The following is a 12,576-nucleotide window of genomic DNA, read 5'->3' on the forward strand; positions in this document are numbered from 1 at the left end:
AATTTTACACAGCTCATACTTTGCCCAGTGATTTTATTTATTCTGTTACTTCGTAGTCCCTATCCTTTGACTGCTGTTGTGTGTGGCAAAAAGAAAAGTAGCAAAAAATGCAAACCTCCCTGTCTCCACCCCCAATTTTGGAAAATCTATACTAATCAGTAAAGATTTTCTGTTGTGCATGAAGCTGCTCTTCTTTGACAGTGATACAACATTCTCTGGCAGAAGGAAGGCAGCCTTACAGGACTGCTTGGGCTGTGTGCTCTGGAAAGCTGTCCCATGTATGGTCCATGATTACATTTTTACCAATTGGATGAAATAAATATTTACTGCTGCAATGAAAGTTTTACATGTGTACATTAGGCATTGAATAAATAAAACATTTGGAATATGTAACATGTAAACACTGATGGCTCTTCTCCTTTCAAAATGTGTTTGTCTGTTCCACCCTGGGAGATGCAGTTCCAAAACATTCCCTCAAGTGCTAAGGTGTGGATGTCTTCACAAAGTGTGTGCAGCCCCTCTGAAGGGCTTTACAACAGAATTCCCAAGGATCCAGTCAAACAAACAGAACACAAACAACTTCTGTTTAAGCAGATGAGTTTAAGATGAGTATAAGAGCAATTTATGCTTTCTCTTGTAGTTGTGAATAGTGATCTTTAATACAGTGTGCTTAACAAAGAACACAGTAATCCTGCTTATAATTCTTGTAGCCTGAGTGCTCTGCTTTTCATTACTAATTTTCATGTCCTGAGGCTCTGGCATGGACTTAATGAGTTCCTTTTAAATTCTATTTAACTTTCAGTTTTTCTGTCTTTGAATTACTGTTGTATGGAAGATTTGACAGGCTAAAAGTTACTGTGCTGTGCATCAAGAAATACAGGTTAGAGGTGAGCTATTTCTTGAAGAAGAAAAACTTTAAATATTTTTATGTGTAGAATAAAATGTAACCTTTTCTTGGTTTTGCATTTAGGAGGAGTAGGAATGAATTTCCCTTTAATGTAAAAGAAGAGTGAGCAAGTGGTTATTGCCTGGTGTATTAAAGAGGAATGGTGCTTGCATTTTGGAGGTATTCAGTGTTTCCTTACTGATAGTTAGTTAAGAAGAATGTTCTGTCTCTTGTTGGCCTTGACTGTGTGTTGCACTGATTTTGAGCAATCAACCTTGTACCTGGGAAGAATCCCAGCTGCAATTTGAAGGTATTTAAAAACCAAGGTAGGATATGGAAATAATGGGAACTGTCAGTCCTCTTCTGAACCTGAACATTCCACAGCCGTGAATAGATCCTCAGGGAATGGAGAGACCTCAGAGACTCAGGCTGGGATTTTCCATAGTGCACGTGTCATTAGCACTGTGTCAGTTTGAGCTGAGCAAGTCTTCTCCCTGGAAAATTGCAATACACACTGAACCTTACAGTGGTTCAACACTTCATTTCTGCACTTGATGACATCTTTGTTGCCAAGTCAAGGCTTGAAACATAACTGTGCTACACATGCACTTTTGCTGCAAATCCATATCCTTTTTCTAATCCTTTTCCCCTGCCTGAGTGATGAACGCCGTGTTAATAATCTTGGAGAGGATGTGGAGGTGCTTTCTAGGGGAGTCTTGGTGCAGCTCAAGCAAAACCAAGCTTGGTTTTCAATTTGCTCATTTCAGAGGAGCTCTTGGTATTTTTAGCTCACACATAACAATGACCTTGGAAACGAGTCACTTTCAGTGTTAAGTAAGAAGCTAATTTTTTTATTTCCCCATCTACAGCAGAGACAAGCTAGAAACTAATTAAGTTTTTTAGGAGAGAAAGCAGAGACAACTGAAAATGCCACGGAAGAAAATCAAGTAGAAAATAAGGCTGTTTAGTTACTCTAAAGTTGAATGTTTGCATCTGTAAAGGAACTAATGAACCATCAAATCCTGCTGCCACTGGCAGTTCCTTCTTAGAGTTCTTGTCATAAGTTTATGTGCCTCATCTTAGTTTGCTCTAAGTACCTTTATTGGAAATCTTTTTATAAGTTCTGTGGTTAGGCTCTGCAGACCCTTCTGATTTCCACTCTATCTGCTTTCTCACCTAGGCTCTGCTCATCTTGTCTTTAACCAAGAGATTCTTAATTTCCCATGGTTGTTGCAGTGTTACTTCTTTCTGTCTGATCTCATTTGATTTCCTTTTTTTTCTTGAGCACAGGTGAATAGGACTGTAAGGAATACTCTGGATGGGGTCACTCACCTACATTCCAAGGAAAGGCCAAACAATGAATGGTCAAAAACCCTTTTATTTTTATTTTCCAATTTCTATTATTTTGACAGGTCTATGTAGTTTTATCTCTTGACGTTATTTTACTTTTAGCTTTTCTAGCTTCACAAGTTGGTTTTCTTTTCCACAGGTCTTGTACCCCTCTTGCACACTCCATGCTTAAACATGCATCTTTTTGATGGGGAGGAGGCATAGGTTATCATTTAATTACCACTGGGATACTTCTTGAGAGTATTTTCCTTCCCTTCATAAAGAAATCCCAGTTTGCTTTTTGTACTTTAAACTGGAATGTGGATTTTAGGTTTGTAAGCTATAATTTGGTTCTGTTTGCTTTTGTAAGTGGTGCTTTTAAATTTTCAAACCTTTTCCTCTTGCAGTTAATGACTTTGTCTTTGGGACCTGTGTGTGAGCAGATAAGATAAGGCCTGGCGCCGCGGAAGATCTCGGGATTGTAACGGAAAGACAGGGACCTCCCCCTCACCCCCGGAGATGTGTAACTAACTTTGAGAACAATGTAGCCCCTCCAAACCCAGTAGTTTTCCACTAACCTTTAACCTTCCCTCCCCTCTGACTAGCGAAGACCCCTTAGACTATATAACCCCATGTAAGAACCTAATAAATCGCCATTTGCCGTCCACCACATTGGTGTCAGCGTGTCAGTGGCCCGAGTGGCTCGGGAGAAGGTCGAGCCGCCGTGCTAGCTCTTTGGAACCAGGTCGCCATTGCCTCATATCGAAGGCAACATTAGTGGTGCCGAAACCCGGGAGAAAAACGCTCGGGAATCGGGGTTTTCACCTGGACAGGAGCAGCGGCCGGGGCGGGACAAAAGGACCCGACCCACGGCGGGGGAGACGTCCCCGGACCAGCGAGGATCATGGAGGCCATCGCGAAGGTCGTGAGTTTGATTCATAAACAGTGGGGAATTAAGTGTAAGCTCAGAGATCTTCAACTTGCTATGGCAAGATTACTAGAGCTTGGGGTGATAGACCGCCCAATAGATATACTCCATTCGGAGGTATGGGATAAGTGCACGATTGCCCTGGCTAAGGATACAAAAGCCTCGGGCAGTGCCAAAAGTCTCAAAGCGTGGGGAAGAGTCGAGCAGGCTTTGAGCAGGGCGTTGGAGGAACAGGAGACCTGGAGCGCCGCACGCGTGTGTTTGCTAACTGCACCCAAATCGGGAGTGGGCGCCACCACGCAAACGGCATTCGAACGCGATTTGTCCGAGGGCGGGGAGCTGCGGGAGTCAGGCGCGCTTCCCCGCTCCCGGAGCCCGAGCCCAAACCTCCCAATGCCCTTAGAGAATCCCCCGACCCCCCCGCCGAAACCGCCGGGTCTCCCCCCGCCCGCGGAACCTTCCCAAAAAACCGCGAGTCCCTCGCCCGGCTCTTCGCCGCCGGACGGCATTTCAGAGCCCGAGGCGCGGCAACGCGCGCGGTTTTTCTGGGAGGGATTGGCGGGTGAAGCCAGAGACGCTGAAAGCGCGGCACGGGCGGCACCGCCGCCATACGCGTTTCAAAATGGCGCCGGCGGCCGTGAGGAGGGGCGGGGTCCGGATGCCTTTGGCGGGGAGCCGCGGGTATCCGCTGATACGCATGCGCAGGAGAGAGACGGGGGAGAGGGAGAGGAGCGCACTCTCAGACAGGAGCTGCGGGCTTTGGCTGATGCGTACGCGCGGCAGGAAGGGAGAGGGTGCACGCTCAAAGCGGCGCCGCGGCTCTCCACGGGCGCGTATGCGCGGGAGAGTGGCAGAGAGCACCCGCTCAGCCCAGAACAGCGGGCTTTTGCAAACGCGCGTGCGCGGGAGAACAGCAGAGAGCGCATGCCTGATCGGGAGCGGCGCTCGGCGCTGCTTCCATCAGAGGGAGAGACCTCCCCCCGCGGGAGGCAGGGCAAGCCCAGGGGGCGGGAGCGGCACCACCCCCAGAGGGAGGGCCGGGGCCGGAGCCGCACGGAACGGCACCGCAGCCCGGAAGTGTGCTGGCATTCAGCTTCCGACTCTGAGTCCAGCAGCAGCAGCTCCAGCAGCTCGGGAGAGCTGATGGAAGATGGCTGGGACTCAGAAACGGAAAGGGAAAAGCCGCTACGGTTTAAAGCGAAAACGAATAAAGCTTTAGACCATTTCGGAAGGGGTTTACAATGCGAGCCAGCCCAACTTACTGACTGGGGAAAGATAAAAATAGCTTGTGCTGAATGGGCACCAGCGGCTGCAGTGAAGGTTTTCCCAGTGAGAGTTACGGGGCCAGAAGGTAATCAGCAAAGAACATATACACCGGTAAACCCCAAAGACATACAAACAATCGTAAAAGCAATCTCAGAAAAAGGGTTGAATTCAGCCATGGTCTCCACTCTGGTGGATGGCCTTTTTGGCAACTATGACTTGCTCCCTTTTGATATTAAACAAATAAGCCGCATGATATTTGATGGTGCGGGGATGATTGTCTTCAAACAAGAGTGGAAGGACAACTGTACAAATTTACTGGCTCAGTCTTCTGGAGCAGGGCAGCCACTGCATGATTCCAGTCTATCCAGGCTGATGGGAAAACATGACACCATGATAACCCCACAGCAACAAGCCATGAACATGCGGGCTGAGGAGGTCAGAGCCACCACCCAGGCTGCTCGGGAGGCCTTTCGAGCTGCATCCCGCGTGGTGGCCAGGCCCTCTCCATGGTCCCATCCCAGCCGGGAATGTGGGTGTGCCATCTGACAGCCGTGAGTCTCTGTGTGTACCTTCCCAAATTTAATGATTCTGCAGACTTTTGTGTACAGGTCCTGATCGTTCCCAGGCTTCTGTACCACAGGGAAGAGGACATGTATCTCCACTTTGAGGACCCCAGCCACCGGCTCCTGAAGAGAGAGCTGCTGACAGGCATCACCATCGCCATGCTGCTCGGGTTGGGAGCAACATGGGCGGGCACAGGTATTTCAGCCCTCATCACCCAGAACCAAAGCCTCTCTCAACTGCAGGTCACCGTGGACGAGGACCTGCAACGCATCGAGAAATCCATCTCCTTCCTAGAGAAATCAGTCTCCTCACTTTCAGAAGTTGTCTTGCAGAACAGACGAGGGCTGGACCTACTGTTCATGCAACAAGGAGGCCTGTGCGCCGCCTTGAAAGAAGAATGCTGTTTTTATGCTGACCATACAGGAGTCGTTAGAGACTCCATGGCAGAACTCTGAGATAGACTGGCCCAGAGAAAGAAAGATAGGGAAGCCCAACAGGGTTGGTTCGAGTCTTGGTTCAACCAATCGCCATGGCTCACCACTCTAATTTCCACCCTGATGGGCCCACTGGCAATGCTGCTTTTAGCCCTTACCTTTGGACCATGCTTGCTGAAGAAGCTAGTTTCATTTGTCCAAACACGCCTAGAACGGGCCAACATTCTATTCGTAGAACAGCAACTATTGCTGTGAATGAAACTGTGAACATTGCCAGTCGCGAGATTTGTCTGATCTACCTCGCAAATATTTACTCAAATTTTTCAAACCTCTTTTTCTTTTATTAAGTTACTACTTTGTACCTCATTATAATACCTATATCTTAACTACCTCATTTATTTGTGAGAGGAGGGGGGGAGATGTGTGTGAGCAGATAAGATAAGGCCTGGCGCCGCGGAAGATCTCGGGATTGTAACGGAAAGACAGGGACCTCCCCCTCACCCCCGGAGATGTGTAACTAACTTTGAGAACAATGTAGCCCCTCCAAACCCAGTAGTTTTCCACTAACCTTTAACCTTCCCTCCCCTCTGACTAGCGAAGACCCCTTAGACTATATAACCCCATGTAAGAACCTAATAAATCGCCATTTGCCGTCCACCACATTGGTGTCAGCGTGTCAGTGGCCCGAGTGGCTCGGGAGAAGGTCGAGCCGCCGTGCTAGCTCTTTGGAACCAGGTCGCCATTGCCTCATATCGAAGGCAACAGGGACCTTAAGGGGTTCTTTTCCCCATTTCCAGTGATGGTAAGAGTGTCAGATGCAGAAAACACAAGGTTAGGCAGGAAAAACTGGCAGGTAAAAACCTGGAGAGAGGACCCACAGCAGGGACAGGGAGTGGAAGAGAAAGGAGTAAGTTGAGAAATTTGCCATGTTTTCTGGTCAGGTAACAAGAGAGAGACAAGCCCGGGTGAAAGGGAGAAGGCTTGGGGAGGTGTTGTAGACGACGCCACCAAGATGTTCAGAGGGATGGAGCACTTCTCATGAGGACAGGCTGAGAGAACTGGGACTGTTCAGCCTGGAGAAGCTTCCCAGTTACCTGACTGTGGCCTGGAAGTACCTGAAGGGAGCAAACAGGAAGGATGGGGAGACACTTTTTACAAAGATATGCAGTGACAGGAGAAGGGGGAATGTCTTTAAACTGACATCAGATTTAGGTTGGGTATGAGAAGGGAATTCTTGACTGTGAGGATGGGGAGACACTGAAAAGGGCTGCCCAGAGGAGCTGTGGATGCCCCATCCTTGGAAGTGTTCTAGGCCAGGCTGGATGGCATTTGGAGCAACCTGGTCCAGTGGAAGGTGTCCCTGCCTGTGGCAAGGTCTTAGAACTAGATTGTCTTCAAGGTTCCTTCCAACCCAAACCACTCTGTATTTCTGTGATTTTTGTCAAATGATATGAGTGTGGCCACAAGGCCTTAAAAACACTGAGGTAATAAACTAAAAGTGGTAAATGTTGCATGTAGCAAATATCTACTTAAATGTACCAAATGGACATTTATGACAACTTGAATGGCATATTAATTTTTTACTAAGACACTGTTTTGCTCTGTAATGTGATGCAATAGTAACTGAATTTCTCATTTCTTGTCTGTTCCACTTCCAGGAGATGTTCTTGTTGCTGTAAATGATGTCGATGTGAATTCTGAAAACATAGAGAGGGTTTTGTCTTGCATTCCAGGTCCTATGCAGGTACAGTATACAGTACAGTTAACATTTATTCCAAAAGTCCTCTGTAAAAGTTAGTTCTGCTTTTAGCCTTTTTTCCCTGAGGAGACAAAATTTAGGTGGCCTTTTCCTTGAAACTTCCTGTTATCTTTTGAATGTGTTGCTTGACTTTAGTCAGAGTAGAAATTTCAGTTTAATTCTGATATAAATCAGAAAAATCCTATGAAAATAGGTAGGTGCTGATGTTCAGCTTAAAAATAAACATGTCAGCAGAATAGTGGACTTTTTTTGCCAATTAGTGTATTTAAAATGGTAATCATTGCTCTGAAAATGCTTAAATGGAATAATTATATCTTCATCAATAGAAACAAGACTTACAAACTATGAGAGTGTAAAAACAAGCCTGAATTAGCAAGGAGGACTATTAGAAATATTTAAGAGCATTTAGATGGTGAAATTGATACTGGTTTAATATTTAAATACAAAAATGAATTCTTGGGGTTCTTCAAGATGTTAAATTGAATACTTTTAAGATCTTTGAAAACTCAACTGTGATGAAACTGATAGAAGTCAGAAATAAAAATTGATGCAAAAAAAAGTTCCAAAAAATCTGACTTGATGTTTCTTTCCCCAAAACCTACTGCATATATCTTTTCTGCTAGCTGAATAATTTTAGAGCTCTAATGAAGAATTAAATAATAAGTAATGAAGAATTAGATAGCTAGTTTGGAGCTAAACCAGGAAAGTGTTACTCATCTAGGGTATTACCAGCATAAAATGGAATATTTTGAGTTATTCTGCTTAAATACACTTCCTGATGGATAGGAAGACAAGCTATAAGTTGAAACTTAGAGGTATGAGCAGGAACAGGTTAAAAATTTAAGCGTCTCTTGGTAGCTTTTCTTCAGGTAGAATGTATGAGGTGATGATAATAATAGAAATATTTACACTCCAGATGTTCTTAAAAGTAGAAATGTTATGTTTTCTTGAGTGCAGAAGTTCTACTTGCAACTTACACAGTGCAAGTTCCTGTGGAAATGTATCTGCAGCTGCAGTGAGATGGAGTGCTGGGGATGTCAGTTCAGGGAGCTTTCCAGGATAACCTGACAGCCTGAAGTTAGCCTGAGCTGCTGGAGCTGTGCTCAGGTACTGGCAGAGCTCCATGGGAGGAAAAACCTTCTCTGGTCTGTCTTTGCCCAAATACGGAGCTGCTGTGGCTGTTATTAAACAGAGAATGATTTCCTAGGCAGAGAGGTAGAGTTTGTGTGACTGCATCCTCTCTAGATGAGGGTGTGGGTATTGCTGAAATGCAGTGCAGCCCTCACACAGCAGTTCTTTGATGCAGTGTCAGTGTTTGTGCTGTCAGTAAATCTGTCAGGCAGGCAGAGATCACTTGGAATGTGTAACAGTTTGTCATGGTGGCTTTGCAAACCCTTCCATTAAACTGCAATTATTCCTTTTCTGCTGTGCAGTTTGAGTCAAGCCAGACAAGCGGTGGCTGGAATAGACCAGTGGAGATGTAAATACACTTCTGGGTTTTTTGCAATGCAATACACTGCAATCATGCTGCTGAAGGAACAGAGGGTTGTTGTAGCTGATATTTTGTAATACAAACAAAATTGTTACTGTGTTTTCCTTCATCTTACCTTGCAGAATATCAAAAAAGATGCAGTTTAAAGCCTTTTTGCTTACATATAAGTTATTTCTTTAAGTGAAGTCCCTGCTCTTCTGGATTCACGTTAAAAGTTTTGGAATTAATTTCAAAAACTTCACTACCTAGATTCAATTGCACCATGTGACCCAACATATCTCATTGTATTTCCAGAATTTTGTTTTTCCTACCTTAGATTAGGCAACTAGATCTAGGCTTGTAAGGGCTGGTTTAGTGCATTTACCGAGCAATAGAAGTCCAAATGCTACATTAGTCCTTTGTTTTTCATTTCTGTAATCAAAATACTTGCTGTTTCCTAGCACCACAAGACACAGAAGACAGAATAGGAAGGGCATGATATGCCAAAGGGATATACTCTTCCTTACTCTGATACTCAGAAGTTGCAGAACCATTGTACTCAAAACTTTGTAAAAATATCCAGCCCGAGGCAGACATCTAAAATCAGAAATTTTAGCCTGAAATTCTGAGTTCCAGTTGTGTAGCCCATGAGCACATGGCAAACAGATACTGAAAACAGGAAGCAGCAGGCAGTCTTTAAAAGGCAGGCAATGCCCCCAGCTCTGTCTGTAATAAAATCCATCCTCCAAGGCATGCAGCTTTCTTGCAGATGAAATCGTGCCTTTCTGGGGCAGACCCGTGCTACAACAGCTACATTTTCTCTTTCTATGCTGAGAAATGCATAATAGTGTTAAGAAGCAGATGGAATACAGGGTGACCTCCCAATCATTACTTTCCAGCTTCCACCAGTAAAGGACTTGTAAAGTCAGTTCAGGGTTTTTGTGTTCTCCTGTGTTTCTTAAATTCCTTTGACCTCCACGGCATCCTGGAGCAGTGATTTATGTAACTGATTTGTATCTGTTAATTATCACTGCCTTTCAAATTGCCATCTAATCAAGTGCATGTCATACCCCCATGTTCCTGTGTTATGAGAAGAAGTTAACTGCTCACGTCTTACCCTGCCGTGGCTCTGGAGAGCTCTGTCATGTTCCACTTTTGTCACCTTTCCTAAGCAGAAAATGATGATTCATGGCCCTTACAGTTTGCTGTTCCTGACACCTTCTTGCCATTTGATAAAATTCTTCTTGAGGAATGTTCTAAATATTGAGAATGCAAGCATGATATATAGAGTGGGATATTAACGCTTTTCTCTCTTGTGCATTGAACTGATTTTCTTCAGGAGAAATGGAATCAAAGCTGTGGAAGGTTTCACAGTCAGTACTTATAAAAGGGGAATTCACATTTAATCAGATCCTATGCACTGCTCAGGATGAAGATTGATTTCTTTTCCACAAAAAAAAAAAAATAAAAGGATATGTAGAGATGCAGTCTCTTGGTCATTTTCTATTACAGTGATGTGAGAGGCAGCATGGATGACTCCAGGTTGAAAGAGAGTTAAAGTTCTGTTCAGTCCAGTTTGTTTTGAGCCCTTCCCTGGAGGATCATACGGTTGTGTCTCTAAGACAAGACAGACTAGGTTTGTTTTTTTAAAAACTGAGAGACTGAAAGATGGACTGCAGCAAAAATGACATCTGGGTATTATTAATGTAGAGACTGTAGCCTCAGTGTCATGACTAAATGTCCACAGACAAGATGCAGTAGAAGTTAAGACAAATAACTATTGAGCCTTGAGGAAATCTGTAAAAAGTTAGAAAGGGTATGAGGAAAATATTCCGAAAAACATGCAGATGGTGTGACAAAGAAACAGAACTGAGTCTCAGAACGCTGGAGAAGAAAACATACACTTGTGAAACTGTCCACTATCAAGTTACTGGGTCTTGGAAAGCAGCTGGGTGTTCCTGCTCCTCGAGCCCTGTTCATGTGCAGTGTCAGGAATCAAAACTGAACTGAGGAGAGGGCGAGGGATGAGTTACAGTCAGAAAAGAAAGGGGTGGTAAGGGCAGGAGAGCAGGACTGGCTGCAGGGCTGTACCAGGGGAGAGGAAGAGAAAAAAGGCTGATGGCAGCCCAAATGGGAGAGGAGAAAATGAATGGAGTGCTGGGAGAGGGAGTAAAGTGGAAGGGGAAGGTGCCAAGCAGTGACATAAACGTAGCTGTAAGAGCTGACGGTGGCACTTCTCTCCAAGCTGTGCTGACAGGCAGTGGGTGTTTTAAAACATCATTATTTCTTGCTGACACTCCTCTCTTGAGGTTTGTGTGCACACACATACACAATTACAAAAATGACCTGGTTTTAAATGTATAAATTACCTCTGCTTGGGTTTCTCAGAATTTCAAAGAAAAGAAAAGAGGATTTGGTATGATTTGCTATATTCAGAACTTCCCAGTCAATAGGCATGTTGCAGGTATTTCAAGGCAGACAGTCTTGAGTAAAAATATGTGAAAGAGGGAACCAAGAGCATGCCTACTTAGTCCAAACATATCTTCAGTCACTTTGAAGACTGATAAAAATTATGGTCTCATCCAAGAACATAAATGAATTTTTTCTCCTTGGAAATTGCAATTTTTATGCTCAGTCAAGAGATAAGTGTTTCTCACATCTCCTTTCATACTTAGGTTAATGTGTTCATTCACAGAAAAAGAAAAAATCACTTTCATCACTGCTGAAACAATAGCAAACATAATTTTTATAAGTCAGGGCTTTAAAAAGTAGGTCTATAAAGCAAATTTTGAAACGTTTCTACATCAAGTTTGGATTATATGTTGTTTCTGTGTCAGGAAATTTGCATTTATTCTAAAACTTCTGGGTTTAAACTTACTTGGGAAATAAGGGACAGTAAACATCATATCATTTTTTGGCAAAGTAACCTTGATCATTTAAACTTTTAAGGTTTTGTTTAAGAGAGGATGCTCTGATTGTGTTCAGATCTTTTTTCTTCTGAAGTCATAGCACAATAAGGAATGTAAACAATTTTTAGGCTACTTGGTAGTTGTGTAAATTATTAACTAGAGCAACAAAACTCTTATTTTCTGATTTTACAGTTAAAAAAGGAAAGTTAACGTATTGAAAATGCAAGAATTGCTACCGTTACAATTTAACAGGACTTTTGCGGTCCAATGTAAATTTAAATGGATTTCCCTGTGCAAATGTGTGAGTGCACTCAAAATGGCAAAGAAATGCTCAAGAAAGAGCCTTCAGGATATGTACTTAGGAAACTGCTGACATTTTGAAAGAAGTCAAATACTGTGTGTCTTTCAAAGGCACAGTAATGGGTTTTTGTGATCAAACAAAGCCAGGGCAGTAAGTATATTTTTCCATTCTCAAAACCGTAAGAATTAAGTATGAAAACACAGCAAACCACATGCTTACTCACATGGTTCATAGAGCATGTAATAGCTGTCTTTGTCCTTTGTAATAGATGGTTATGTAATGCTGAATATATAATTGGTTTTCTTGAAACAGCAGGAATTTTGTTTGCTTACATCTTCGGCAGTAAAGCTGAGGCTGAGAAAGCCTAACCTCCTAAAGGGTTCAAACTGCATCTGTTTCATCTGATACTGGAAAGTAATTGTAAGCACAGCCTCATTCTCACAGTAATTAATTACCTTAATAGGTTAAACTGACATTTGAAACCTCGGTGTTTGAGCCTGAAGGAACTTGTCAGCAAAGGAACAAACAGCCGCAGTCAGGTATGAACAACCTGGTTCGGCTGCTGTGGGGAGAGGACAGCTCGGAGCAGCAGCAGGACGTGCCTCACATTGTCATGTTCCTCTCGCTGAAACTGGACTCGGACACAGCCAAGGACGAGGTACGTGCCTGACTCACTCAACCTGAGCTGGAAGGGAACCGCTGAGCACAGCAGCTGTGGGACAGCTGATG

At 43.9% G+C, this 12,576-nt stretch overlaps 1 protein-coding gene across 3 annotated transcripts in view; it reads left to right on the plus strand.

Annotated features, from left to right (window-relative positions):
- The window catches only part of INTU (inturned planar cell polarity protein), a 43,559-nt gene that overhangs the window by 14,285 nt on the left and 16,698 nt on the right, over nt 1-12,576 (plus strand). For all 3 annotated transcript variants that reach the window (XR_010082650.1, XM_063415339.1, XM_063415338.1), the window contains exons 3-4: nt 7,066-7,151; nt 12,311-12,505. Coding sequence is in view for 2 of the 3 variants with exons in the window: in XM_063415339.1 (XP_063271409.1) it covers nt 7,066-7,151; nt 12,311-12,505 (281 nt within the window). In the remaining variant the exon portion in view is untranslated. The remainder of the gene's footprint in view (nt 1-7,065; nt 7,152-12,310; nt 12,506-12,576) is intronic.

Source organism: Prinia subflava, chromosome 18 (genome assembly GCF_021018805.1).
Source record: "Prinia subflava isolate CZ2003 ecotype Zambia chromosome 18, Cam_Psub_1.2, whole genome shotgun sequence".
In the NCBI taxonomy this organism is placed as follows: Eukaryota; Metazoa; Chordata; class Aves; order Passeriformes; family Cisticolidae; genus Prinia; species Prinia subflava.